Source organism: Armigeres subalbatus, chromosome 1 (assembly GCF_024139115.2).
Source record: "Armigeres subalbatus isolate Guangzhou_Male chromosome 1, GZ_Asu_2, whole genome shotgun sequence".
NCBI lineage: Eukaryota > Metazoa > Arthropoda > Insecta > Diptera > Culicidae > Armigeres > Armigeres subalbatus.
In genome coordinates, this window is record NC_085139.1 from 244682940 (window position 1) to 244710799 (window position 27860).

The 27860-nt window shown below is 44.7% G+C and overlaps 1 protein-coding gene across 2 annotated transcripts; it reads left to right on the plus strand.

Annotated features, from left to right (window-relative positions):
- Window positions 1-320: 320 nt before the first annotated feature.
- Window positions 321-27515, plus strand: LOC134206262 (integrin beta-PS-like). Of its 2 annotated transcripts, none has more exons than XM_062681956.1 (8): window positions 321-563; window positions 17369-17854; window positions 17918-18146; window positions 18346-18430; window positions 24449-24883; window positions 24944-25695; window positions 25758-26232; window positions 26295-27515. In XM_062681956.1, the coding sequence occupies exons 2-8, from the start codon at window positions 17383-17385 to the stop codon at window positions 26358-26360; spliced, it is 2514 nt and encodes an 837-aa protein (XP_062537940.1). In that variant the 5' UTR covers window positions 321-563; window positions 17369-17382; the 3' UTR covers window positions 26361-27515. The 2 variants fall into 2 exon arrangements, with proteins under 2 accessions (XP_062537940.1, XP_062537941.1); XM_062681957.1 differs by lacking the exon at window positions 18346-18430 and adding an exon at window positions 23473-23557.
- Window positions 27516-27860: the final 345 nt, after the last annotated feature.

The following is a 27860-nucleotide window of genomic DNA, read 5'->3' on the forward strand; positions in this document are numbered from 1 at the left end:
GTTTTGAATTGTTTGCTTCATTGACACTTCAGCACGCCAAGAAATAAGTTGTTAAATAATTTGTAATAATCGAAAGAGAAAGACCAAAGAGAGACTATCTTTTGCACATACGACCTATTCTAAAAGCACTCGCTAGAACTTTGGTTCAGCTCGAGAAAATGTTAGCACACCGATGAAAATTCGGGTGAACTAAAGTTTTATGCTTTGTCCTCAATTCCCTTAATCCATCTCTGCAACCCGAATTCATTCATCTCGCCACAGTGTGCTTCATTCGTCCCATCAGTTTCTTTCATCGTCGTCTTCGTTCAGCTCGTTCGCCCGCCTTCATTCTGTCACTTTCAATCGTCGGGATCGGTCGCGTATCAGAGTTCGTCTTCCGCAAGATTTTTTTCTTCGTTCTTCCATCATAAATTCCTACCGAGCAAAAATGCACTGAAATTGTGCATTTCTGGTGGACTTTCTGCGCGTTCGATCGGCGTTAGTGTCTCGAAATATTTTTAAAGAAGAAAGTGCCTTTACTATCAAGCAGATTGGATCGAGATTTCGTGTGCGAGTTCGATTCGGTAAGTGGTAAGAAACCGCAGGGAAAGAAGATTTCTTCCGTTTTTGGTGCACCGCGCAGTGAAATGGCTGAGGAAGCAAAAATGGGTGTGTTTAATGGGGTTTCCGTTCTGATGTCCAAATGGGTGCGGATTCGGGACGGTAAGAAGGCGACGTTGTCTTTTATTTTCATGGCTCTTGAAAATCTGTGCTAAAGAAGTGTGCAATGTGTGGTAAAAATGGCGATGATCTGGCGCGAGAGAACACCTTTTGGATTTGTGTGGGCAGAACGGAACCAAAGGAAGGGTGGAGCAGCTATACCTTCTTGTGCTGAGAAGCAATGCAATGGTTTCGTTCACATTTGTTTACATAAGCCGTTATCTTGGCCGGTGCTTATCCAGTGGAATGTAGTTGACATAGTCGGTGACTTGGCAGGTGACTCCATCGGCGGTTCAGGCTTGGCGGAGAAAAAAGGAATTGATTCATGAAGATTTGAGCTCTTTCTCAGCCAGATGTTGAATCATCCGGACGACAGTGGGATAACAGAGGAGTAGTTCGACGAGAAGAAGTAAAGACGGAGAAGTTAAGTCAAAGACGCACACAATCTCAACTGTTCGCCATGGGGCAGCTGTTCTCAACCTTTTTTCTTAGGAAAGTTTCTGATAGAAAAGAGGGAATATCGTGACAAGTTATCAAACATGCCAAAATGGTAAAGCTCCTGAAAAATTTGTATTTTTGGCTGTGTTTGGGATCTACTTTCCTTAATCTGAAAATTTACATGCTCGTGGTTTTCTACATTTGGTCATCTAAAGATTAAAAAGTGAACGTAGTCGTTGGTACGTATGCCAAAGTGACAAATCGGAATATTTCAAGGAATATGAATGTGCAGTTGTAATGAGGGTGCCGTATACAGTTTATATTTCGTGAAATCCATCTCATCATCAATTGAGTACGTACAACCAAAGTTCTGTAGGTATTCTAAGATTTTTCAACGAAAAACCATGATTCTTTCAGAATCAAGTGAACTGCATGCATCAAGAGTTGATCGAAAACAATTAACCCCGAGGTTAACTTAACAACATATATTGAAATCGAGAACCGCTGCGTCAGACTACGGGCTGATACACGCGACTCGGCATTATCGTAAGTAGTTTTAATGCACGAGGGCCCATTGTAGCATAAATCTGAACACGATTGGAACAGTGTTTGTGAATATTGAAAATTAAAGATAAATAATAAAACTAGCTCATCGCCCACGAACGTATAAATCCCCGGAGTAATGCAATCAGCATCAACCGAGATTGGTATACTATCTTTAATCTTTGAATGCCATTCGTAGGAGTTGAAAGAAAGAAAACGAAATATGAGAGTGGCATATCTGCACATAACAACAACATCAGCTATTAAGTGCTTTATTTTATCGCTTTCCACTGAAACTGATTCAACTGGTCTACGGTGACGCTTTTCATTCAGTTCAAAACCGGCGCCTTGCGTCAAGCTGGCTAATTGCCAATATTGGAAGCAGCCCACAATCATGCACAAATGACGATATGAATCATTGGCACCGTCGGTTAGCAGACTTGACAGAGTCACGGTTGAATTTTCTTCGGAATTGCTCTTCAGACGCAGAAGAAGGAGGTGAGACCTTGAATGACGCATGCCGTTTACAAACGATGACGAAGACGTTGGCGAAATACAACTAGTATTGATGGGGCACAATATTGATGTATCGACGAACGGAAATGAACTTCCGAATATTGAAGTCTAACATTTGCAATCAACCACCAACCAATGCACTTTAACAGTTTGAAGACAGTACAATGAAAATTTGTTTGAAAGGTTATTCATATAGGAGAAATTGACCAAGCCCACGTGCAGTATTGAGGGAACTCATTGTCAATTTCCGGGACACTGTAGAGCAAGCAATGAGTCCATAGATGTTGAGTACAGCTAAAACTTTGCTTCCACTGTTGCACAACCTTATTTATTAATGTTAATCGAAAGAATGTTAAGAAAGACATACAAAATCCACATACTTTCGTAAGGAATGACTGTAGCAACTATTTCTTCGGGTCCCACGTTGGACGCAATAGTTACAATTTTCTTACAGACATATAACAAATAACAAATTAAAATAATGCACGTTCTCTCTTGGTGCCCTGAGAGAGACGGCTAGATGGTTCCCATTACGGAATAAGACAAGGTTTCATAAGAGATGTCGGTCCATCAAACAAATCCCGCAAATATTTTTCCATTGCGTATTGCGCATTTTGTCTACAGCAATTAGTTTACTGTATTCATAGCTAACCTTTTGTGTAGAATTATTATCCTATTTGGGCACCTCGAATCAATCAATGCCATTTGGCATCATCGATTCGATGTTTGTGTCTGGAACAAATCTGCGATAAATATTTTATTGCCTACTTTAAGGGTTTCTTCTTCGATCCAGACACAGAATCAACAACAAAACAGACACAATCCAGCACAAATGATACAGACTCGATCGACTAGTAACTACTTTTCGAACAAGATAAAACAAACCGTAACATGACAAGCATTGCAGACGAAAACAAACAATCCCATATTCAAAAATATTTGGCCTCTGATCTTCTTGTGAATGCATCCAAAAATCTCCTTGGTGATACGATTGTTGTGCTAATAGTAACGTACTAAAACTGCCATACGTAATTTTGTTCGGTCAGGGGTACCTAGTAATCTGGGACCAAAAACTAATGGCTAACCAATGGTCAATGGGGACGGATTGCGCGGTGAAACCACATTGACTAAGGAAATAAATTCTTTATTGACATTACTTACCAACTTGAAACATCTTTATCCTGGTCGATGTCCAGCTGTCGTCATACGTCTGTTACCAACCTAGATTTTAGACGACTTCTGTTATTTCTTGTTGGAGGTTTAATGGTCATGAGCATTTTAAAAGATCTGCTTATGTACATAAAACAAGTTGTGCCACAAAAAAACTCCTCAGCGGTATGAAATCGGCTTCAATAAAGGTCTATTGAAGTCGTGAAACCGTGATAAAACGTCTGCTCGAGCAATTCTCTAGCTTGAGCCTATTATGCTTAACCTGTATTTCGTGTATCATAATCCCCTTCTCGCTCAGGTCGTCGAATAACCACATCTATAATAATCTGCATAGATCAAATAACTGTAAAATACTTATGGGTCGTGTACACTTATGGTGGTGTAGTGATGAACTTTATTTATTATTTAAAAATCACTTTAATAAAGAAAAAAAACTTCCAGTGGTGCAAAGGGCCGACTTGAAAGATCTCCATCCTAAACGATGTCCAGCTATCGGTTTATCCCGTTGTCAAGGTAGATTTGTTTTTCCAGATATTTCTTAAACTCGCATAGGCAGCCTTTGCTTTCTTGTTTCGTGCGCCCAAGTCGATCTTGGTACCGCCGTTTGACTCCATTTAACTACCAAGGTATTGGAAGCTTTCAACATTCTCCACTTACCCGGCTACTGTAAAACTGGAAGAAGTAGCCGTGTTTAGATCCGACGATTTGGTTTTGTTGACGTTCATGACTAAACCCACCCAGAGTGAATGTAAATAAGAGTGGCGACACTGTCAGAATTGGAACAGAATTCATCTGTCATTCCCATACAAAATCGTGTTCCAAACGAGCAGAAGACCTGTCAAATGCGGCACATGTCGCCACTCTTAATTACATACACTCTGAACCCACCGAATAAGAGCACTCGGCAAGATCGTTGAGCTTACTCTGCATATCAAAGCGCCATTAAGCGAGAAGTGCAACGTCATCAGTCAATTCGAACTCGTTTAGGTGCTCCATGGTTATAGGCCGCCATAGCAACCCGCGGTTTGGTTCACGGCCAATCGCGCCTACCAGAAATTCGTCGATTCCCGAGCAGAAGAAATTGGCTCAATAATACTTAATTCTGTTATTGATACCATACTCTGTTATGGACTAGCCCTGCATAAGAGGTATTTTACCTTACCAAAGGAATAATACCAAAAACTAATATGCACAATACTTAAGCCATAACAAATTCAGTTATTAAATTGAATTTCAATACCAAATGCATAACCAATTATTATTCGTTTGGTATTGAAGTACCTAAACATGGTATGTCTCAAGTATTCTGCATATAAGTTTTTGGTATTATTGTTTGGTATTTTACCTCTTATGCAAAGCTAAATCATACCAATTTCTGTTATCAAGGTCGTCGCTCCTGCTCGGGTTACGATGAGGAACAGTAACGGTGATAGAATACATCCTTGCCTCACGACCCGGATAATACATCCCATTGTACAGCACTCTACACGAAAAGGCCTCGTACTGTGCCTCGATGAGGCCGATGATTTTCTCAGGAACCCCTTTGCGTCTCAGGGCGCCTCACATATTATCGTAATTGAGACGGTCGAAAGTTTTTCGTAGTTAATGAATACCAAGTAAAAAGACTCTTGGAATTCATTGACCTGCTCTAGAATGAAAATATTCGGTCTGCTGCTGCCGGAGAGTCGCATCGATCTTATCCTGAATCCGGGCTAGGATTCTTCAATGCCTCGCCAGTTATCGCATACAGTCAGGTCACCCTTTTCGGGCACCTTCACTAAGATACCTTGCATCCAGTCGACCAGGAAAGTTGCGATGTCCCAAATATTACGAAATAAACGATGCAGTAGTTAAGCGGATGTCATGGGATCCCCTTTGAGCATCCGGCTGATATGCGATCGACCCCTGGGGCTGTTTGAATCTCTAGCAGTGCTAGAGCTTCGGTATTGACGCGTGTTATTCGTCGGATCCTAGGCAGATCATGCCGAGGGGGTGGTGACCTAGCTGGTACTTGAAAAGTTGTTCGAAGTTGCTCGCGATTCAGCTAGTCAGTTGGGCCGGTCAATAACTGACCATTCGCGTCTTTCAAAGGCAACGTTGCATTCATCTTCGCCCCGCTTAAGCGTCATGAAATATCGTAGAGTCCCGGTTTGCTGCGGCACTTTCTCCTTCGTCACTCGCTTGTGCCGTCGATATGAGCGTATTGCTTCCAACTCCAGAGCCAAGTATCGTTGTCGGGCTGAGACTTTGGATCCTCTGGTTTTTGTTCGATCTATCGCGGCTTTGGATTCTCTTCGATCCTCTATAATCCTCCAGGTCTCATCGGTGATCCATTGTTTTCTCTGGATGCGCAATTCGCCCAGACTACGAAATGAAGCTTGTAATCCTGGGAATGAGTGAAGTCCGTTGGCCAAACTACCTTCGGGACAGGCACAGGCGGTGCTCATCAAGTGGGAACCAATTAATGAGAGTATAATCACAGAAAACAGACGTAACAGCTTGAATATTTTTTCTGAAAAATCCATCGCTCAACTCATCTACCACCATCTTGCGAGCATGTTATAAGAAACGATGTTTCGTATGACATCGTCACCAGAAGGCGCTGGATTGAAATGTCAAAACCGAAGGATTACGACACTAGCGCCTCTAGTTGTGAATTTCGTAATCAATCAAATTCAAATTGATCGTTGAAATCATGGTCGATGGTATTTTCTCTAGTGTTACGTCTGTTTGTCTGTGGTATAATCATTGCCAGATTCAGGACACGAGTAAGGAACCTCACGATAATCCGATGTTATGGGCCGACCGATGTTGCCGAGTTACAGGACAAGAAGAATTTCTATAGTGAACTGAATGCCGTCGTGGAAAGGCAACATCAAGATCTACATGGGCGACTTCAATGCAAAAATCGGCTCCGAGAACACGGGCTATGAGCGTGTCATGAGACGTCATGGTCTTGGAGAAATGAGTGAAAACGGTAAGCAGTTGCCAGAATTATGTGGCAATAACGACATGGGGATTGGAGGATCGCTCTTTTCCCATCGACCAGTGAACAAAGTCACGTGGGTCTCTTGTGATGAACAAACTGAAAATCAAATCGACCACATCTGCATCAGCCGAAAATGGAGACGAAGCCTTCTTGATGTCTGAAATGAACGCAGCGCTGATATCGCGTCTGACCACCACCTTCTAATCGGTATTACTCGCTGGCTGGCTGAGGCTGAGGGTATATTAGTCTAAAGAGCCCCGCACATAGCATACGTTTGCGTTGCGTTTGACAGCTTTCCCATGAGAAATGTGTCAAACGCAACGCAAACTTATCCTATCTGCGGGGCTCTTTAGGGTCGCTTATTGGCTTGCGCTCACTATAACAATTACCAGGAACGACCAAGAATGAAATCAAATCACCTGCCCACTGGCTTCACACGTGTCGATTGAACAAAATAACACACCAATATCGTACACCGAAGTTATTAATGGCAAAATCCTACACGGAACCGTGAAACAACTCACTTTATGGTTCCTTTCACTCAAATCCGCTCTTGCGTGGAAGAAGCCAAAAATAAGTTAAATGCAAAAAAATCCGGTGAGTACTTTGCCTTTACTCCCGTGTTGAATTTTCACCCACTATGAAGTTTCACCAACTCAAATTCAAGACAAAATTTTCAAAACGACTTATCTGCTTTTGTAAACAAAGATTCAAACGACGATTTGACGAATCTGATAGCTCTCCCACGCAAACCAACACCATCAACAGGTAGCGGAATCCTTCGCCTAGCTATTGATGGTGTTGGTTTGCATGGGAGAGCTATCAGATTCGTCAAATCGTCGTTTGAATCTTTGTTTACAAAACCAGATAAGTCGTTTTGAAAATTTTGTCTTGAATTTATGTTATTTTCACTCACCCGAGACTATGGTGAAAACAACTCAAATTTGGCTTCTTCCACGGAACAACACACGTTGGGTCGATGCAGCTCTCTTTGTTTATAATATCATTCATGAGAGGGAGTGAGAAAACTACCTAATATTGAGTTAAAAATTTGAACTCCGTACTCAGGGTCTGTCTCATTTAGAGAATTAAACTGAAATTAAACTTAAAAGTGACATTTCAATAATTATCAAATAACCCTGCTCGCAGAGCAAGATTACTTTTGACAGATATCGAATCATTTTCCATCGATGTCCTATTGGAATTGCTGGGTAGCACCAGCCATTCTTATAACGGGGTGATTTTTTAATTTTCGAACTGTCACTTTTAAGTTTAATTCTCCAAATGAGACAGACCCTCAAAGTTGAGTTCTTTAAACTTTTTTTTTAGGTTCTTTATTTTTTCTGTGTATTTCTACGATTAGAATTCAAAGCGAAAGATGATCGGTTCCTTTTCAACCGGTGAAAAGCGGAAAAGCAGAAAAGTCGTGGAAATACTAAACCAGGGCAATGCTCTTTGGAATCATCTAGTCGAGGCTGGTTTCATTACAATAATAACAGTTTATTCTAAGCGTGACGTCAACAGGGGTACTTGCGTGACTTGGTGGTAATCCTATTTGGCGGGGCACTGTGGTACCGGCGGCAGGCCAGTTGAAGATGGAGGGGCCGCTGCCTGGAGGGGATTCTCCGTTTGATCGGTGTAGGCGATGTCCGTAAATCCAAACGGATGTTTAGGCGGCAATAACGATCCACCGGCGGGTGGTCAGTCGAAGCGGAAAGAGGCGTTCTCCGGTTGAGCGGTCTTCTCGTTAATCTTGACGAAGTGCCAGGTGACGATACGGCTTCACCGGCGGATTGGTAGTCCAAGAAGGCGGTGTAGCTGGGACCGGTTGAAGGAGTCAACGACGCCGGTCCCCTGTGACGCCATATATCGTTAATTTAAGCCTCACATAGCAACACTAGCATTAATTTTAATTAAGTTTCACAGCTTTTGAGGTTCGGTTTTTTCTATAACCGTTTGGTGATTTAGCTATATTTGTATAAACTTTGGTTTAGTTTTAGGTTGCAAAAAGACGCTTGGTGCTATTAGGACCAGCCTTTTAGAGAATTTTCCCGATTTCCGATGGAGCCGAAGAATAAAAATCGCTTATGAGTCAATCATAGCTGATTTTTGACACAGCTATGCTCATGACATTGGTGTTTACCCGAAGACCACTTTATCAAGAAGACTGGCAGCTCTGGCATTTTTCCATACAAGCGGTCAACTTCATTGCCGACAGAGCCTCTTCTGAGTTGAAGTGGTAGCTTGTTTACTGTGTGGTAGTGATCTTAGCTGACAAAAGTAAATGAGATCTAATAAAGGTGCGGAGGAAGTCGATGTCTGCTAGTGTTAGTTAACTGTCAACAAATAACTTTTAGAAGGAATATTTTCCACAGTAGGTAAAAGTAGAATTCTACTCTAAATTGTGTCGACATCGCGAATACAGATACAATACTTGCGATCGCAATATGCCAAAAAATTGTCATGAAGCGTGTATACTAACTATTTTCGCAAATCGCCAGTACCAATCAATTAACATTGGCCATCCACGATTATGCCCTTCAGTTAATTGCCTAGCTTCTGGCTATTAGTCAACCGGCACCACGAAGCCTCGTTGCTTGGTTCGCCGGGTTACAAAATTTCTCTTTTATGTTTATTTTGCCGAAGATCTACCAACACAAGCAAACGTCGATGAACCCCGCACCTTTATTATTTGCTATAGCTGTCAATATTTGACATTGAATTATTCACAAAACAAACCACACGGAATCACAAATCAGCTTAGTTTTGTACAGGCAGAAAAAATCCTCGTGAAAATGAGTTTGAAACAAAAAGATTATTATTATTATTTTTATTAATGAGGTTTTCGGCCCTGGGCCGGTTCACCTCGCATAAGACAATTCAGAAAAAAAACACAAGGGACTAATTCGGAATTATTATTTGTATGAAAATCTCGCATGGGTAGTTCCTTAGTACTTAACACCAATCAAGAGAGAGAGTCAGAGTGTAAGTTTAGGCTATTTACTTAGTTTTGTATGCTTTAAACTTATTTCTTTGGAGTCTTTTTTGTGTTCTTATCCGTTTGTCTACAAAATAAAGTGTTGTTTTTAAAGTATTGTTGTTGTTTTAAAAACGAATTTGAACCTATTGGAAAGGTTGAAACATCAAAAACTGAAAAGCGGTAAAATGAGTTTTATTTGCATCGGAAAATTATTAATCTGTCAAAATTCTGGCTTGCTCCAAGGTAGCATAATCACGGCTAGTGAATTAACATTCTCAATATTTGTTTTTCTATATATTAACATCTATTTTTGTTATCTATCATCTGAATTTTCTCAATGAATTATTAGCAAAGATCGGTTTCCTACTCAGGCGCTAATGTATATGTGCAATCAGCCAGCATGAGTTAACCCCCTGAAATTTGTATGGCGAAAAACATCTAACGCGGGTTTTCTCAAAGTTAGGGATTTTCAAGAAAAACTATTTGGTACTATTTCTGTTCACGCCCGTTTCAAATTACTCAAAGACTAAGGTGCCTGCCAGAGTAGACGCGTCTACGCGACGCCGCGCGAAAATTGTACGCAAGGGAATAACAATCAAAAATAAGGAGCTGTCAAATCGTATGGACGCTTCGCTTCGCATCGCACTTCGCGTCTACTCTGGCCGCACCCTAAGTGAAATTGACGTCTCTTTTTTTTCTGACGGAAATCTTTCTCATTTTTTTCGTAAAAAGTGGAACTAATCAAAATTTTAGTAGTTCCACTTTTTACGAAAAATTAGTAAGATTTTCGTGAGATAAAAAGATACGGCAATACAATTTCACTCAGTCTCTGAGTGAAGAGAACATTTTCTACTATGTCTAGGATAGCATAACCTTTTCGAACTTTTGGGTTTTTAGGTAAGGTAATGATAAAAATTAAGAAAAATCTAGAGAATAAATTGTTTCAAATCAAATCATGAAAACAGTCTTCAGTCGAAATGGGAAGGAAATTAACAGGTCCGTACGGAAATTGATATAGAGTGCGGCACTTCAATCGTCAACTCAAGACAAAATTCTGAATATTATTCGGCTTAAAGTTATGTTGATCTCATAAAATTGAAATACGTTTAATCTCAGTGTACTTCTCGAGAGTTTTTTTAGCATAATTTAAATGTGGTTTTGATATATTTTGATTGGTCGTGTAACTAAGGATACAGTGTCAATTCACTCACACAAACAAACATAGTACCACCTCGGCTCACTGACAGCGCTGCTAACAGTGTCGCCCGATTTCAGGCTGTGTTGCCAGTCTTCTTGATAATGTGGTCTTCGGTTTACCCCAATGTCGTCTTGTGACTCCACCTATGAGTGAGTAACACCATCAAACTCCCGGCGAGTTATGTTACGCCTTAAGAATGTCGTTTACAATGCTCAAGAATGATCTCCCCAGGCTATGTGTATATATATATATTGTCTGATTTCGTCAAAATTGCACGCGGCAAACCCTTCAGGAAATTCCGGCTGACTGAATACAGGGCGTCTTAGTGAAGATCACAAAAAAGGGAGATCTGGCTTTGTGCGACAATTGGCGAGGCATCATGTTACTGTGCATTGTTCTCAAAGTTCAGTGCAAAGATATTCTAAATCGGATACAGGAGAAAATAGATTCGACTCTCCGACGGCCCCAGGCAGGATTCCGCCCAGGAAGATCATGTGTGGACCATATTGTCACGCTCCGAATCATTTTGGAGCAAGTCAACGAATTCCAAGAGTCCCTCTTCCTGATATTCACTGACTTCGAAAAAGCATTCGAACGTCTGAACCACGAAAATCTGTGGGGCACCCTTAGACGCGAGGGAGCCTCGGATAAAATAGAAAAGCTTTCAATTAATAACTGAGGAAAAATTAAAAAGCAGACCAAGTTCCAGTTAGAATGTAGAGCCATTGAAGAAGATGAAGAAGAAGATTGCTCTATTAGCACAACGGTGCTTTTGATATGCAGAGTAATCTGAACGACCTGGCCGAACGCTCCTCAACGGCTGGTCTCACCAGCAACGTCAACAAAACCAAATCGTTGGGTGCAGACACAAACAACCTCTCCAACTTTACGGTAACCGGGCAAGCTGTGGAGAAGGTTGAAAACTATTAAGTTATTTTGAAACATCTCGTTTCTAATGGATATCGATTCAGTTACGGATTAACTCAGTTAGCCTAGCGGATATATTTCTATTATTCAAGTTGCCTGATCTTTGGACCTTTCGCCTAACAGTGTTGCGCTTGATAATAACATTTTTGTCATTGGGTCGATTTGGATAGCGTTACTTACAGTCCGAGGTAGTCGTTTGACGCATTCATTCTCAGAGGATGTGATGGAGAGTTGATAATGCTCGGTCGATGTTCGCGATAGATATCAGAGGAGCTTGGGTGTTGAGGCGTTGATCAACTCTTCGTTAAAACTCGATCCAGTCCACATGATTCTACGTTCACTTGGCCACTCAGACGGAGATGATGGTCCGAACTTTACTCGCCAATATTGAGTGATATCGGTAACCGCATTCGTGAGGTTGATGTCCAGAGTCGATGGTACGCCGGCTGGCGATAGAAACATTAGGTGGTGTAGCTTCCGAGTTGTGAGTCTTGGAATAGTAACTCGCCGATTTCATTCCGTCGGTGATATCCCCATGCTTTTTGGCGGGTATTCAGATTGCAAGCGATAATATCGAACTCTCTTGCAATTGGTGTTAGTCGGCGGCATAAAATTTGAGAGAGTACCTGGTAGGCGGCGTTCAGCAATGTGATTGAGCGGTAGTGGTGCCACCACCTTTGGATTACCTCACGCTTATGTCCTTACACATATCGGGCTGTGGCACGTGGCCCTTACGTGAACGGTTTAACTTCTCATAGAACTTTCCATGATTAGCGTTGTACAGATAATCCGTCTCTTCACGGTGTCGATCTTCCTGCTGGCGCTTTTTCCTCCGAAAAATCGAGTTTTGTCTGTTACGCGTCCGTTTATATTGCGCCTCATTCGCCCACGTGCGGTGTTATAGCCATCACGCCCATGCTGCATTATTCTATTTCACTAACTGTTCATATTCGCCGTAACCCAGCTAACATATATTAGGAATTAAAACTGTGCTCATGCACTTCTTCTGAAATTCCGGCCCCTAGCCTATGCTAGTTCGCCGACTGGCTGGCTAATCCACTGCTACTCGATCCCTCGGCGGTCGTGCTACAAACTTCCTAACTCGAATCCTCCAGACTCCCGCCGGCGTCGAGGGTGGTCCACCAGTTCCGATGAAGGAAACTTCCGCACTGATGGTGCCCCAACTACCGGTGGCTATTGCGGCTGCTTCGTCTTCGGGTTGCAGAGGTAGTCCGACAGTTCCGGTGGTGGATGACGTCCGCACTGGCGGTGCCCTACATACCCGAAGTTTCTTTCTTCAGCAGGTTGGCTGTTCGAGTGCCAAGGTCGGTCCGACGATTCCGGTTGGTAGAAGACTTCCGGTTCATCGGCGCCTCGACGACCCGAGGCCAAACACTGCTCACTTGACTCACACTGGATTTTCCCCCGAGACCACGCTTATTCGCTGGTCACTTCTCCATCTACGCTGCAGCTCTGACAGTATTTGCGTCACGACTCTGCTGACCACATTCCACGTGCCTTCTTCGTGACACATTCGCTCTGCGATGTTGTCCGCCCGTAGGGCAGGCACTCCTCTACGTACTTCCGCAAACCTTGGGCAATCGAATACCACGAGTTCTTGAGTCTCTTCGACTCTCGACTCTAGTCTCATACTCTGGACATAACGGTGAATTAGTATGTCCAAACCGATGTAAGTACTGCCGGAAGCATCCGTGACCCGACAGAAACTGCGTCAGGTGAAAGTTCACTTCACCATGCTTTCTGTTCATCCACACCGACAGGTTTAGGATGAGCCGGTGGGTCCACCTCCCTTTTCCATACTGTCCCACTCTTGTTGTCATCTCGCCATCGATCGGATTCTCACCTCCTTCCTTACGTTTCTGGTGTCTCTTCGCCGATAACACTCGAGTCTTCCTCCAGGGTGATGCGGATGGGTAGAATCCCAGCAATAACGCATACTGCCTCTGACGATATCGTTCTATATGCGCTCGCGACTCGAATGGCCATCGGCCGTAACACACTTTTCAGCTTTTCTCGGTTCCGCCTGGTTTGCAGTTCATTGCCCCAAGCAGGAACCACATACCGCAGTATCGATTTCGAGATACTAGCTAGCAGACGCCTCGTGCTGCTTCTTGGTACGCCTACATTTGGCATGATCCTCGCTATTGCGTTCATTGCCTTCGCCGACTTTTCACAGGCGTAGTCAACGTGGCTGTTGAAATTTAGCCGATCGTCGATCATCACTCCCAAGTGCTTCAGTGATCGCTTCGAAGCAATCGCATGGCCTCCGACGACGATCTCCATCCGCTGGATCGCTTTGCAGTTGCTGACTAATAGCACCTCCGTTTTGTGGTGAGCTATCTGCAGCTTAACACCGCTCATCCAGCGCTCGATCATGGCTATCGTCTCCATCACCAACACCTCCACTCAGGGCCGGATTTAACTAGAAGGGGGCCCCGGGGCTGACAGCTTGTAGGGCCCCCAAAATGTGCAAAAAAAGTTGGTTTTGGTACATAAGATTTGTGGGGGCCCGGGGCCACGGACCATACGCCCCCCCCCCTAAAACCGGCCCTGCCTCCACTTCTTCGAGAGTCTCGCCCATCACCGCTAGTGACACGTCGTCCGCAAAACCCACGATTTTCACTTTCCTGGGTAGCTGCAAAGTCAGCACATCGTACATCCCGTTCCAAAGAGTTGGACCAAGTATGGAGCCCTGGGGAACACCCGCTGTAACGCGCATCGATTTATGTCCTTTGTTCGTATCGAACATCAGAACTCTACCCTGAAAATAACTTTTCAGGATATTGCACAGATAGTTGGGGATCCGCATTCTGTGCAGCGCCGCCGCGATGGATTAAAAGCTGGCGCAGATGAACGCGTTCTTCACGTCTATCGTGACCACTGCGCAGTACCGATCTCTTCGTCTCTTCTGCTTGGACGCCTTCTCAGCACTCTCGAGCACTGTTTGAATTGGATCCACCGTCGATACTGCTTTAAGTATGCATATTCGACAATCCGCGTTCTCCCTCTGTACATTTCGTCGGCCTATTGGGGATGATTCTCTCAAGATGTTTCCCGAGCGTGTCTAACAGGCATATAGGCCGGATTGCCGGGTGACTTTCCTGGCTTAGGCAGCAACATCAGCTTCTGGATATTCCACATTTCTGGAAAATTGCCTTCATCCAGGCCTTCCTGAACATGTCCGGGTATGCCAGGATCGCAGCTTTTAACGCAACGTTCGGTATTCCATCCGGACCCGGGGCTTTCTTCGCTTTCAGGCGTTTAGTCGCTTCTGCAAGCTCGCTATTGGACACTTGTCGATCTACGGGGTTTGCTTCTCCTTCTTCGTCGTACGGTGTTAGCGGCCACATGGTCGGATCATGTTCCGGGAAAAGACCCTCCACAATTGCCTTCAACTTGTCCAGGCACATTTCAGCTGGCGTCGATGGGCCTTTGATCTTCGCCGCCATCACGACCCGATACGCGTCCTCCCAGGTGTTGGCGTCTGCTTCTCGGCACAGCTCCTTGTAGCAGACTTGCTAAGTTGGATAGCCCGTTTCAATGCTGTCCTAGCTTCCCGGAACACAGTCTTTGTGCCCGCCTCCGAACTTTGAAGCAAGCAGCGCGTAGCGTATTGAGCCTGTCGTTCCACCAGTAAGCTGGACGCCGAACTCTTACCATCATTCTTGTTAGCTCGGCCGCATCAATGATCTCGGTACTGCTGTCCGGTCGAAGTGCCTCAACGAATAGGTCTTAGTTGAAGGCTTTCGCTTTCCACTTCCACTTTTCCTTCCGTTCACTGGTTATCCTGCTTCGTGTTGCACCAGGATTTCGTTGCAAATCAAGTGGGGACTCGATACGGCTCTGCAATTATCGCGACATCGCACATCGTTTCTGCTGTAGTCTGCCATAACGGTTTCACAATGATTCAGATTGATCTGAATTATCTTCACTACTGCTGGCCTGCGATGGCCCTCTTGTAGGCTGGGCATTTGTAACCACCCATCTGATGGTCATTTCCGTCATCTGAAGTGCAAAGCATGCACTTCAGTCTTTGCGTGCAGTCTCTCGCAAGATGAACTGTTTCCCCACATTTCCAGCACATGCTAGATCTGTCTGGACCTTTACAAACTCCTGCCCGGTGTCCATAGCCCAAACACTTGAAGCATCTCTCCGCAGATTTACTCACTTTTGGGGCGCCTTTCAATGGGCATTTCGACCATCCAACCGTCAGTTTGCCTACTTCCAGTGCCTCATGAGTAGCGGTTACTGGCAGATGAATCATCGCTGTCGGTGTGCCTCCGTACGCCTTCCTAATCCGGAAAGACATTTGCACCTCGCCTAGATTGCACTGCGCCTGTAGTGCACCCCGCAGCTCTTCTTCCGTTGTGATCTCGTCTACGTCTCTGCACAAAATCACCATCTCTGGAGTTCAGGCTTCCGCCTCTGAGCCCAATGATTTCGCAATGCGCTCCTGCATAACCGAGCTATGAACCGCAGAGTCCTTCTTTAACTCGAAGAGTGTTTGTGTGCGCCTGGTCCTTATCACGTTTTCCCCAAGTCCCTCAACTCAGGATCTTCTCTAACTTTTTTTGAGAAGCGCTGCATACGTCGTAGCGTCGTTAGCCTTTACTAGCACAGCTTCCCCCTTCAGCGTCTTTTTACGAGGTGGAGACTTTTCTTTCCCGTTCTGCTCCATTTTCCTTGCCTCTTTTCACTTCAGCTGTTTCTTTCTCTTCTCTTTCTGACCTACTACGGTACTCCATCCTTCTCCCTGTGGAGTAACGTCTTCGACGGCAACAGCGTCCGCCCGTGTCTGCCTGTTGAGTCCGCCTGGCCGCTTATGATCCATGGATTATCTGCAAGTAGTGAGGTCCATGCGAGGGTTGACACGGACGCACTTATATGGCCGTGTGCAGAACGATCGCGCAATCGGGAAAATCTCAACCGAGCCTAGTACTCACCAAGAAACTTGGTGGACGAGTATTGAACGTATTCGGAGGACTGCAAGTTTTTTTACCGGGACGGAGGCGGCCCACTCGCCATTTCAAGCCGGTGTCACCCTTCCTTACTCAGGGAGTAGAACAGCACAACCGTCAGCCCAATTTCGTCATTTCCAATCCAATATCCAGATTCTGTCCGTTGTCGTAAGCCGTGACCAGTATATCGTAATTAGGACCTTACTGGTATCGATCCTAATGTGCCGGTTGGCACTCCTGTTGATGGGGGTTTGGAAGAGGTACGGGTCGCTTGTACAGAACTGCTTATAGACCTGTGGTTTTTTGTAGAGATTCAACAGAGTCCACTGTCAAACCTTCACCACGTCCCCTGGGCAGATTCCGCTTGGGCAGGCTGGGAACCAGTGAACTGGTACCAGGGCCCGGTCATCTCCCGAGAGACACGCCGATTGGTGGTTTTTCATTGGCGCTCGGGAACAAGTCCCGAGCTCCCACCTTGAAACTGAGCACATGTCTGTCTGTCTGTGTGTATGTATGTGTGTGTATGTCTGTGCACAAAAGCTAAGAAAAACATTAGACAACTTTTCATATATTAATCCTTAACCGATTTTCTCGCAACAAGTTTTATTTGACAGAGGGCAAAGCCTTGTTGATCACTATTGAATTTGATAAAGATCGACCGTTCCATTTAAAAGTTATGAAGAAAATGGTTCATCAAACCGAGCCATATAAGCGCCATATAAGGTTGGTGTCTTGACTAAATACGAAAAAGGCAGTATCACTACTCGGTGAATTAAGTTGGGTTTTTACTGAATGTATAGTATCAAAGCTTCATATGTGGTGCACCGAAACGAATTAAATGCGTCCGATAATTGCTGCAATTATCTTCAGAATGTTGCCTTCTTCCATTTATTTATTATACACTCACCCTCTACTGATGGACATTCCAGATAACCGCACCACGATGACAATATTAATAAGCAGAAAACGACCGCTCGCGGTGACCCTGGCTGCGACCTTTCTGTTATGCGCGATCACCCTCACAGCCGCCCAATCATCGTCCCAATTAACGTGTCCGGGCAAAACGACCTGCCGCGAGTGCATCCAGACCAGCAACTGTCGGTGGTGCACTCAGGCCAACTTCACCAAGCCGCGATGCCACGGTCACGACGTCGGGTACTGCCCGGAGGAGTACACTGTGGACCCGAGCAACGAAGCGATCACGCTGATCGCCAGGGAACTCAGCAAACCAACCAAAGTGGGTGGAGCCGGCGGTGGCTACGAAGCGGAGATGTCCGGTAGTTCGCACTGGTCATCGTCCTCATCGTCTCACTCCAGCTCGTCGTCATCCTCGTCCTCGTCCGGAAGCATGAGCGCCAGTGGACAGAGCATTGTGCAAATCTACCCGCAGAGGGTGCAACTGAAGTTGCGATTGAGTGAGTTCATTGTCATACGGTTTCGACATCACTAATAGCAGCTAATCAAATGCTTATTTTCAGACGAAGTCTACCGATTAGGCGTCAAGTACTCGCAAGCCGAGGACTACCCCGTCGATCTGTACTACCTCATGGATCTGTCCAAGTCCATGGAGGACGACAAGGAGAAGCTGTCCTTGCTCGGAGCCCAGCTGGCCGAGGAGATGCAGAAGATTACGTCCAACTTCCGACTCGGGTTCGGTTCATTCGTCGACAAGGTCCTGATGCCGTACGTTTCAACCGTGCCGAAGAAGCGGTACCGTTCGGAGGTGTGCCCTCTTTGTCGGAAATTAATCTACTTTCAGCACATCCGTCAATCATACTCCGTCGAATTGGCTGCCACGACGTGATCGTCACCGAGTTTTGTGTCCGTTCGAACACATGTGCTAATAATTGTTAATCGATAAATTTCTATTGTTCTTCACCCCTGGCACGTGCGAACGCAATGGCAGATTGCAAAATCCATGCGACGGTTGCGAAGCCCCGTACGGTTACAAGAACCACATGTCGCTGAGCGTCGACACCGGTCGGTTTTCCGTAAGTTTTTTTCTCTTTTCTGACCTCTGGTGGCATCCCAAGCGATCGCTGTTTACCGTTAATGGATGGTAGTTTGGTCGTCCACATGTTACTTTTTCCTTCAAATTGTTTGTACGATATAGAAATTTAAGAATAAGGTCATATGTGCATTCAGTAGAAAATTGCAATAGTTGTAGATTGGCGGAGGTTTTCACGGTTTCTTTTTTCGATCATATTTCGTTTTTTTTCCTGGATATTATTTAATTGTTTCAAATGTCGATTATTTAAATCTTCAAAATTGAAAAAGCGTTCAGTTGTGTTATCATTGTTGTGTACTATTCATGTTCATAATCACTATTTATTCAATGCATGTTATATATTTAAATGTAGTTGTTTGTTTGGTAAAAATTTCAGTTATTCTAAAACCGTTAATTGTTATTATGCGGTCTGAAAGTATTTTATTTAAGATTGTGCTGACGATGTGTTGAAATATTTTACAGCATCTACGGTTATTAAAGAAATTGTTTGTAAATAAGTGTCATAAATTATGATTAAAATCAGAATTACATATTTTCTACTATCAAGGGACAATCATTTTTAAAGTTCGACAATCATTTTTAGACGATGATTATTTCCGATGGACGAGAAAACTACAGGACCATCTCAAATTTCCTCGCGAGGCATGCCTTCACCGTATGTACGAGCTTCTTCTCAAGATGGACGGACCCTTTGCGGAACCTCGGACGTAAAGACAAAGATTCTTGGAGCTTCTCCTAGTTGCTTGACAAGTACATCGAAGCATTCATTCCATTGTCTCGACGCATGCTTTAACCCGTGAAGCGATAGTTTTAAACGCAAGATTTACACAAGATTTACCTTCGGACTGGAACCCCCATTCTCACAGGTTATGGGCCCAGTGGAGGTTGCGCGGAAATAGCGTTTCCGATTCGGCAAGAGCGCGAGAACGTTTTCAGTTTTCGGCAAAGTTTTGCCACGTGGCGTGAGGGATGGCGGCGATCAACATGGAAGTTCAGAATGGAGATCAATTTGATCCGCGAGGAATTATGGTACTTCGTCGAAATGCCGGAGTCCAAAAACGTGGCATAGTGTGACAAAGACGACAAAAAGACCCGCGCTACCATGTAGCTGTGTATCGACAAAACTCAATAATGCCTCGTGAAGACGGCTGCTACTGCCAAAGATTTTTAGTTGAGATCGTGCCCTGAAAAGGTCACCGTACCATCGACAGTTTTCCTCCGGAAGAAACTTTGCAACCTAAACCTGCTTGAAGGAGGCGACCTGGAAAGCCATTTGCTTGGCGAGGTGATCCGGATTCATACAGGGGACTCGTGACCGCGTGGACAGTCGACAGGTTGGCAAGTTAAACACCTGGACGAGTACGAGCGGCGTAAGGATCGTTCCGGGAACTGAGTGCCACTACTGTGTCGGAGAAGACGTGCTTTTTCTGCAAAAAGAAAGAGCACTTGCGACGGAACTGCCGATTGATCCTGGCGAAGCAGAAGCAGGACAGCGGTGAAGACCAGTGGGCACTGACAAATGGTGCATGTGCGTTACGTCCAGAATCTGTTCAGAAGGAAGCCACGGGTAATTTATTCCGACGGTGGCGGGGTATGCAAACGAAAAGCTACGGAGTTCCTATGCAAAGGAGGGATTCGCGCGCAGATTATCACCGCATGTACACACTAAGTTTTTCTTTTTCGAGCTCGGCAAAATCAGGCACCGCTGCAGATTAGTTAATAATAATTTCGGCAAAAATTTCGATTGTTGCCGATTCTCAGCGAAATATTTACCGTATCTCAGAAACCCAAACGCCACTTTCACTGAGATCTCGACAAACATCATATCTTCAAGAAATGACTCCTGGACTGTACTTACCGGAAAAAGGTAGCTTCATACCTCGGGAATTTGGTCCGCGGATTTTTTCCCCATGTATTTTTACATATGTGATGTTTTCGGGATTTGGGCACGGAAAACATCGCATATGTAAAAATACATGGGAAAAAATCCGCGGACCAAATTCTCGAGGTGTGAGGCTACTTTAAAGTGGACGAAAGCTGTCGGGAGATGCTCACCATCAACACTCACCGAGGACTCTACAGGTATAATCCGCTTCCACCAGGAGCCAAAGCAGCACTCCGAGTATTTCAGCAGCTCGTGGACATGATACTTGCTGGTCTCGAACGCACTTCGGGATACCTCGATGACGTTTTAGTCGGCGGAGTCGACGAAGAAGACCACAAACGCAACCTTCAAGCAGTTCTTCGTCGCATCCAGGAATTCGGATTCACCAGCAAAGCCGAAAAGTGCTCGTTCGGCCAGCGACAAATAAAATACGTTGGACACCTTATCGATGAGCATGGTTCCAGCCAATGGCGAAGCCATCTGCAATATACCAGTGCCGAAAAACGTTTCGGAAGTTCGCTCGTTCTTGGGGGCGATCAATTATTACGGGAAATTCGTCCCGAGTATGCGCAAGCTTCGATATCCGCTCGATGAGCTGCTCAAAGCCGACAATAAGTTCGCCTGGACAGCGGAGTGTGAGAAATCCTTCACTACCTTCAAGCTGATTCTCCAGTCCGATTTGTTGCTGACACACTACAATCCACAGCTCCCGATAGTAGTAGCAGCGGATGCATCTTCAGTGGGCATCGGTGTGACCATCAGCCACAAATTTCCAGATGGATCGCTGAAAGAAGTGCATGCATGCTTCCAGAGCGCTGACACCTGCAGAGCAAGCCTACAGTCAACCGGATCGCGAGGGACTCATCGATCATCTTCGCTGCGACCAAGTTCCATAAAATGCTGTTCGGTCGCCATTTCACTCTGCAGACCGATCACGCTCCATTGCTTCGAATCTTCGGTTCAAAGAAAGGAATTCGGCGTTAGGCACTGCAACTTCTCCTCTAAGACTTTGATATCGTCTACATCAGTACCGACAAGTTCGTCACGGAGAATGATGTAAGATCGATCGTTTTAGATGCAGTTGAAGCACTTCGTCTCCATTTCAGGCCAATTCAGCAAGCCACCCGCAAGCCATCCAAGAGACGCTGGACACTTTCTTGGGGACCTACCGTTCCACACCCAATCATTCAGCATCAGAAGGTAAATCTCCGTCCGAAGTTATATTTAAGCGTAGAATTCGGACCAGTCTGGACCTACGTCCGGCAACCGTTCCGCAAGTGAACGACCACTCAGGATCAAGGTAATTTAAAAAAGGAGATCATGTCTTTGCCTAGGAGCACACCAACAATTCCTGGAGATGGGCACCTGCGGTAGTCTTGGAGCGAATTGGAAACGTAATGTTTGACGTGTGGGTTGAAGACAGGCGTATGCTTCGGTCGCACATCAACCAGCGTCGGCAGAGTAGTAACATCCGGGACGACCCCGTCCAGGACAAGCAATCATCAGTTGCCGCTGGACATCGTTTTGCAAGCCTGGATTCTGCACCAACCAAGCCAGCCTCAACCGTCATGTCCTTCTGCAATTCCAACACCATCCGCACCAGTGGCACAGATGCCATCATCGCTTGCTGCACCTTTCGATCAATCGATACCATTGCAAGCCCCGTCAGTTCAACCGAGCGAAGTCACCGGATTTCGTGAACCGTCCACGTCAACGTCCAGATTCACATCGTAGAATCAAGCCCTGCACTGTCAAGTACAACTTAAACAACTATCCAGGTACCTCGGCGCTCTTTACACTATCGAAGACCGCCGATAAGGATCGACCCGTTCCAGCTGTATTAGAAGGGGAGATGTTGAGGACCACTGAACCACCAGCAACACTACCTTCACCAACACTGCTTGCTCACTGCTACCCGTTGATGCGCGATAGCAAGAACCACAACAGAAGCCATTATGTTTTGTTATGTATTCAGTCCGCGCGCTTCCCGCGAATGTTTGTTTATGTTTTAGTTCGTCTTCTATTAAAGTTGTTAATATGTTTTTCTGTATGTGCGCGTTTAATTTATGTGCAACGATGCACTCGAACACCCCTTTGGCGCGTACATAACAGTCAACTAGCCGAGATGCTGGGGTTAGGAGTCTGAGGGCTTACCATCGAGGAGGAGTGATGAAGTTGGGCGACGGTCCTCTCTAATGCGTGCCTCTCCTAGTGCACATCTTGCATGCATTTCTTTAATTATAACGCACACGACACATCGACCGTCAATTCTGCGATCCGGAAACTGGGCCCATAACCTGACGGATTTACAGGCCCTTAACCTGACGGAAAACATGATTGTATCTAAGTGAAAATCGTTTAGCAGACGATTCTAGCTGAGTAACATGCGCTACCGCCATCGGTAGTAATAGGTCTAGGGGTGAGAATCGATCATTGTTCTCACCGACAGTCTGGAGGTCGGATAACAAAATCGTTCAAAAAAGTCTCTTATAATTCAGTTTTCTTGCCCTCAGATACATTCAGTCTATTCTACAAGCATTCTAAGTAGTTGAAACATTGACCCACTACTAGTAACATTTTGGTTTTATTTTGTTTTCATGACACTTGTGTAGAGTAAATTATAGTATTCGAACCCATGATCATCCGCTTACAAGGCGAACGTGTAGCCAACTACGCTACGGGACTCCCCTAATCGTTTCTATAGAAGACTATTATTTAAACAGGGATGATCATTTCTAGAAGACAATCATCGCTGAAAGACTTTCATTCCTATAGCACAACTATTCCTGAGTTCTTAAAGAGGAACCATTGGCCCTGGTGGACGATCGGCTGATATCGGAAGGGCGATCCTGTATACTGAACAATGATTGGTATGAATTTTGGACGAGCGTGTATGAGCAACGAGCATTTTATATGAAGTTAATTATAATCCAAAATTCAAGATTTGACAATACTGTCTACATGAAAACCATTCATCCTGAAACACCGGAAGTCCCATACGCGTTCCTATTCTCGGCGAGTATGATTGGAGCGCAGACCATCGATTTGAAATCTTCCGGTGATGAAAATCCATAAATTCCAACAATTAAAAACATCCAAAATTAATGGCAACCATGTTCCCGATATTTCTCTGCACACAGTCTCCGTGAACCATGTCCCCAGTGCGCGGCTCCTTACGGCTATCACAATCTCATGCCCCTCAGCGTGGATACCCACCGGTTTACAGTAAGTTGCGTGTTCCGGATAGAGTCTTGAAACCCCTAATCTTCCTTCCGTTTTCTAATCATCATGATAGATCGGTTCGCGTGGCTGGCCCCACTGCTGTGCTTAAAAGTCAGAATTGTAGAAAGAAGTGGCACACAATAACTTTGATAACTAGCTGTCACTTCTTTGTACAACAAACCCCAAACGATCCTAAGGGATCGAATAGTAGTACCAGCTGCGAGGTCTATGCATTCGTTCGCGTTCGTTACTGACCCTTAACTGCCGTTCGTGTACCCTTCGGCGCACACGGCTTAATCACGCTCCTAGAACAAGCCAGGCAATGAGCTGTAACACCCTGTCATCTTCGTCACCACGAGCTGTTGAATCCTAATTATTGAAATGATTTGTCAGCTTATAGATTAGTGTATTGCGAAAGCTTCATTCCCCGTACAACTGCTTCATATTGTCTCATCAAACACTTCCTGTCCGAGTTGGAAGACCCCACTAAATGTCACACATTATGGTAACCTCCTGAAAAAATGCTCAATAGATTCGGGTCACATCACGGCTTCCGGCCGAATGTGAGACGGAGACGCTCATTTTTTTTTAAATAACTGGCAACACTGTCAGCATCGGCACCTCTCCCAATGCTCGTCATCTGCACCAATCACAATCTAGACGGCTTAGAATGAGGTATCAACTTGCACGCCATCGTTGAAACTAATCCGTAGTTTAAGCTAAGAAATGCCGCTAACCGTAAATATTTTTGCATGTCACGTTCGCTTTGGTTTTGGAATGCATTCTGGGCTTATGGGATTTGATTTTGCGATCGCTTCTTAAAGTAATCGGCAGGGTTTTGAACTCTGGCCGCTCAATGCTCCGTAATTGATGCCTTACGCTGTCGAATCGCAGGAAGAGGTCGAGCGGGCAGCCGTGTCCGGTAACCTGGACGCCCCCGAAGGAGGCTTCGACGCGATCATGCAAGCCGTGGTCTGCCGTGATCAGATCGGTTGGCGCGAGATGGCCCGTCGCCTGTTGGTGTTCTCGACCGATGCCGGCTTCCACTACGCTGGCGATGGCAAACTGGGCGGTGTGATCACGCCGAACGATGGCGAGTGCCACCTGGACAAACGCGGAATGTACACGCACTCGACCATACACGACTATCCGAGCATCTCGCAGATCAACCTGAAGGTGAAGCAGAACGCGATCAACGTGATCTTCGCGGTGACGCAGAACGAGCTGTCCGTGTACGATCGTTTGTCGAAGTTAGTGGAGGGTTCGTCGGCTGCTATGTTGTCAAACGATTCGTCCAACATCGTGTCGCTGGTTCGGGATGAGTACAATGTTAGTTAGCAGTAGTTTTCTTTGGTTAGAATTTGAGATGTTGATTGTGCTTTTTTATAGAAAATTTCTTCATCCGTGGAGATGAAGGACAACCGTACGGACAGCCTCATTGACGTTAAGTACTACTCCCGTTGCAAGGGTGATGGCCCGCTGGTACAAACGAGCAAGTGCGACGGCCTTAAGGTCGGAGATATCGTCAACTTTGAAGCCCACATCACTCTGTTGAAGTGCCCGGAGAACCCACGGGACTGGAACCAGATACTGCAGATCTACCCAGTTGGTATCAACGAGAGCTTGACAGTGGACATCGAGATGCTGTGTAGTTGTCCTTGCGAGCTGCCAGGAAATCCTGACTACAAGGAGTATGCCGAGGAGTGCAGCGGAGTAGGCACGTACAAGTGCGGAATCTGTGACTGTGACGAGTTCCACCATGGCCACAAGTGCGAGTGTTCGGCTACGGACATCCACACGGAGTCGGGTTTCGCGGAGAACTGTCGACAGACAAATACGTCCATTGAGTGCAGCGGGCGTGGACAATGCGTCTGTGGAGTGTGCGACTGTGACAAAAGGGTAAACCCTGAAGAGGTTATCTCCGGCACGTTCTGCGAGTGTGACAACTTTTCTTGCGATCGTCACAATGGTTTACTGTGCTCTGGACCAAAACAAGGCGTCTGCTCCTGTGGAGAATGTATCTGTGCCGAAGGCTGGACAGGCGCAGCTTGCGATTGTAAGGCAACAAACGAAACTTGTATTCCGCCTTCCGGTGGAGAGATCTGTTCCGGTCATGGAACTTGCGAATGTGGCGGCTGCAGGTGAGTTTGTGCGTTCAATACGTAAGATTTGTTAAACTAAAGTTTTTTTTTTACATTCGCAGATGTAAGATAACTGAAGAAGGTCGTTACTCAGGTCGCTTCTGCGAGAAGTGTCCAACCTGTTCGGGGCGGTGTAACGAGTTCAAGCACTGCGTTCAATGCCAGCAGTACAAAACGGGTCCGCTGGCTGACCCGGCAGACTGTGCTTCCAACTGTACCCTGTTTGTGCCGATTCCGGTTCAGAAGGTGGAGATCGACGAAGAGAAAGACGATAACAAATGCACCTTCTTTGACGAAGATGACTGCCGATACGAATTCTCGTATAACGACAGTGGAGAACAGATCGTCGTAAAGGCACAAGAAGAGCGGGAATGTCCTCCGAAAGTTTTCATGTTAGGGATTGTGTTAGCTGTGATCGCTGCCGTTGTCCTGATTGGGCTGGCGGTTCTCCTATTGTGGAAGCTGTTAACCACAATTCACGATCGACGGGAGTTTGCACGCTTCGAGAAGGAGCGAATGATGGCCAAGTGGGATACGGTAAGCCTTGTCAATGTCAAATTTCTCGAAAACAATTTTTCAAATTTTCATATATTCTACAGGGCGAGAATCCAATCTACAAACAAGCGACAACTACTTTCAAAAATCCAACATATGCAGGCAAGTAAATGGAAACCAAAACAAACAAGTGCCTGGAAGTTTTTAGCCGACAAAGTTGGTCAAGATATACAACGCCATTTTTCCGAACATTTTGGAAAGCAAGCGTAATATTGTCGGTCAAATAACATATACTAGTCTGTAACCCCTCTTCCTAAAATGCTACTTTCTCCAATGAAACTCACTTTTATTGGTGCCGACAGAGTCAGGCGAATCAGTCAACAACTTGCAAGAAATTTGGATCTAATTTAACTTTTCTTTTTAATTGAATCGCCAATTGTTCGCCATACTGACGAAGGCAAACTAACTTATTGCAATCATTGCAAAAAGCCTTAAAACACGTGTGAATTAGGAAACCGCCTTTTGCTGCTGAAGTAGATTGTAGGCATCCAACATCATAAAGACTAATGACAAATCTTAGGTACGTAAACAATGAGACAACTGCTTTGAATGCAATCTACGGTAACGCATATATACAATCAAAAGTGTACTTATTCGCGCGTAATGCTTCCTCAAAAGGAGTGAAACAGATCATTTTAATACAAGCCAAAAGTCTACGAAGCAATAAACAATTGAGCCTATACGCCCAATAAGCCAGATATAGAAAGATAGTGTAGTTCTTCGCATGGATCGACATGTGCTGCCATCTTTATTATAACAATCGAAACCATCGGGAGTTTTGACGTCCCAGCGTTACACGACAGGTCTCTCCGTATAAAAGAGAACGGGATATGTTTTATAACGAGAATTATTTTTAATATATACGTTTTTATAGATAATTTTTAAACCGGATTTGTATTAACAAAAAACAAAAAAAAACATCTGTCAAAGTTTCAAAGGTAAAGTAACGCACACCTAACGAGCGTTACGAACATTTATTTATAGTTTTTTAACGTGTGTTTGTGAATATCCATTTTTGATTAACATTATTCATCAAAAACTGATCATTTATTTCGACATTCTAGTTCAAATATTCATGTAAATAATTTATTTTCTTTTTTAAAATTTATTGAGAGATTTCATATATATTGGTAAAAAGCCAAAAGCAACGTATTAACAAGTCGATCTACAAAACGATAATATTTAGTGAAATTGAAATTTGTATGGTAAACGACGCGAATAGGTGTCGAATAAATGTATTGAAATAGAGCTAATTCTTAACGGTAGAAATGTTGTGTGTTTTAGTTTGAATTGTAAGTGAAATATCACAAATATCAGCCCATGAATATTTCCAGTTCTTGTTATATTTTATATTAAAAGAATTTCAACAAAAACGGGCCAATCACAAGACAGTGTGGGAAGATACATAGCAGCAAGGATGGTCTCGATCATTTAGTAGTTTTGGTTCGATCATTTAGGCACCTCTAAAATCGACTGGTGACTGGTTAGTTGATTGATTGGAAAAATTCCGAGATTATTTGGTCACAAAATTGAGGATGGTTCGTCGCTTTAATGGCGTTGAAGTCATTTTTATCTTTACTTGATTACATGTACAAAAAAGCAAAAATACT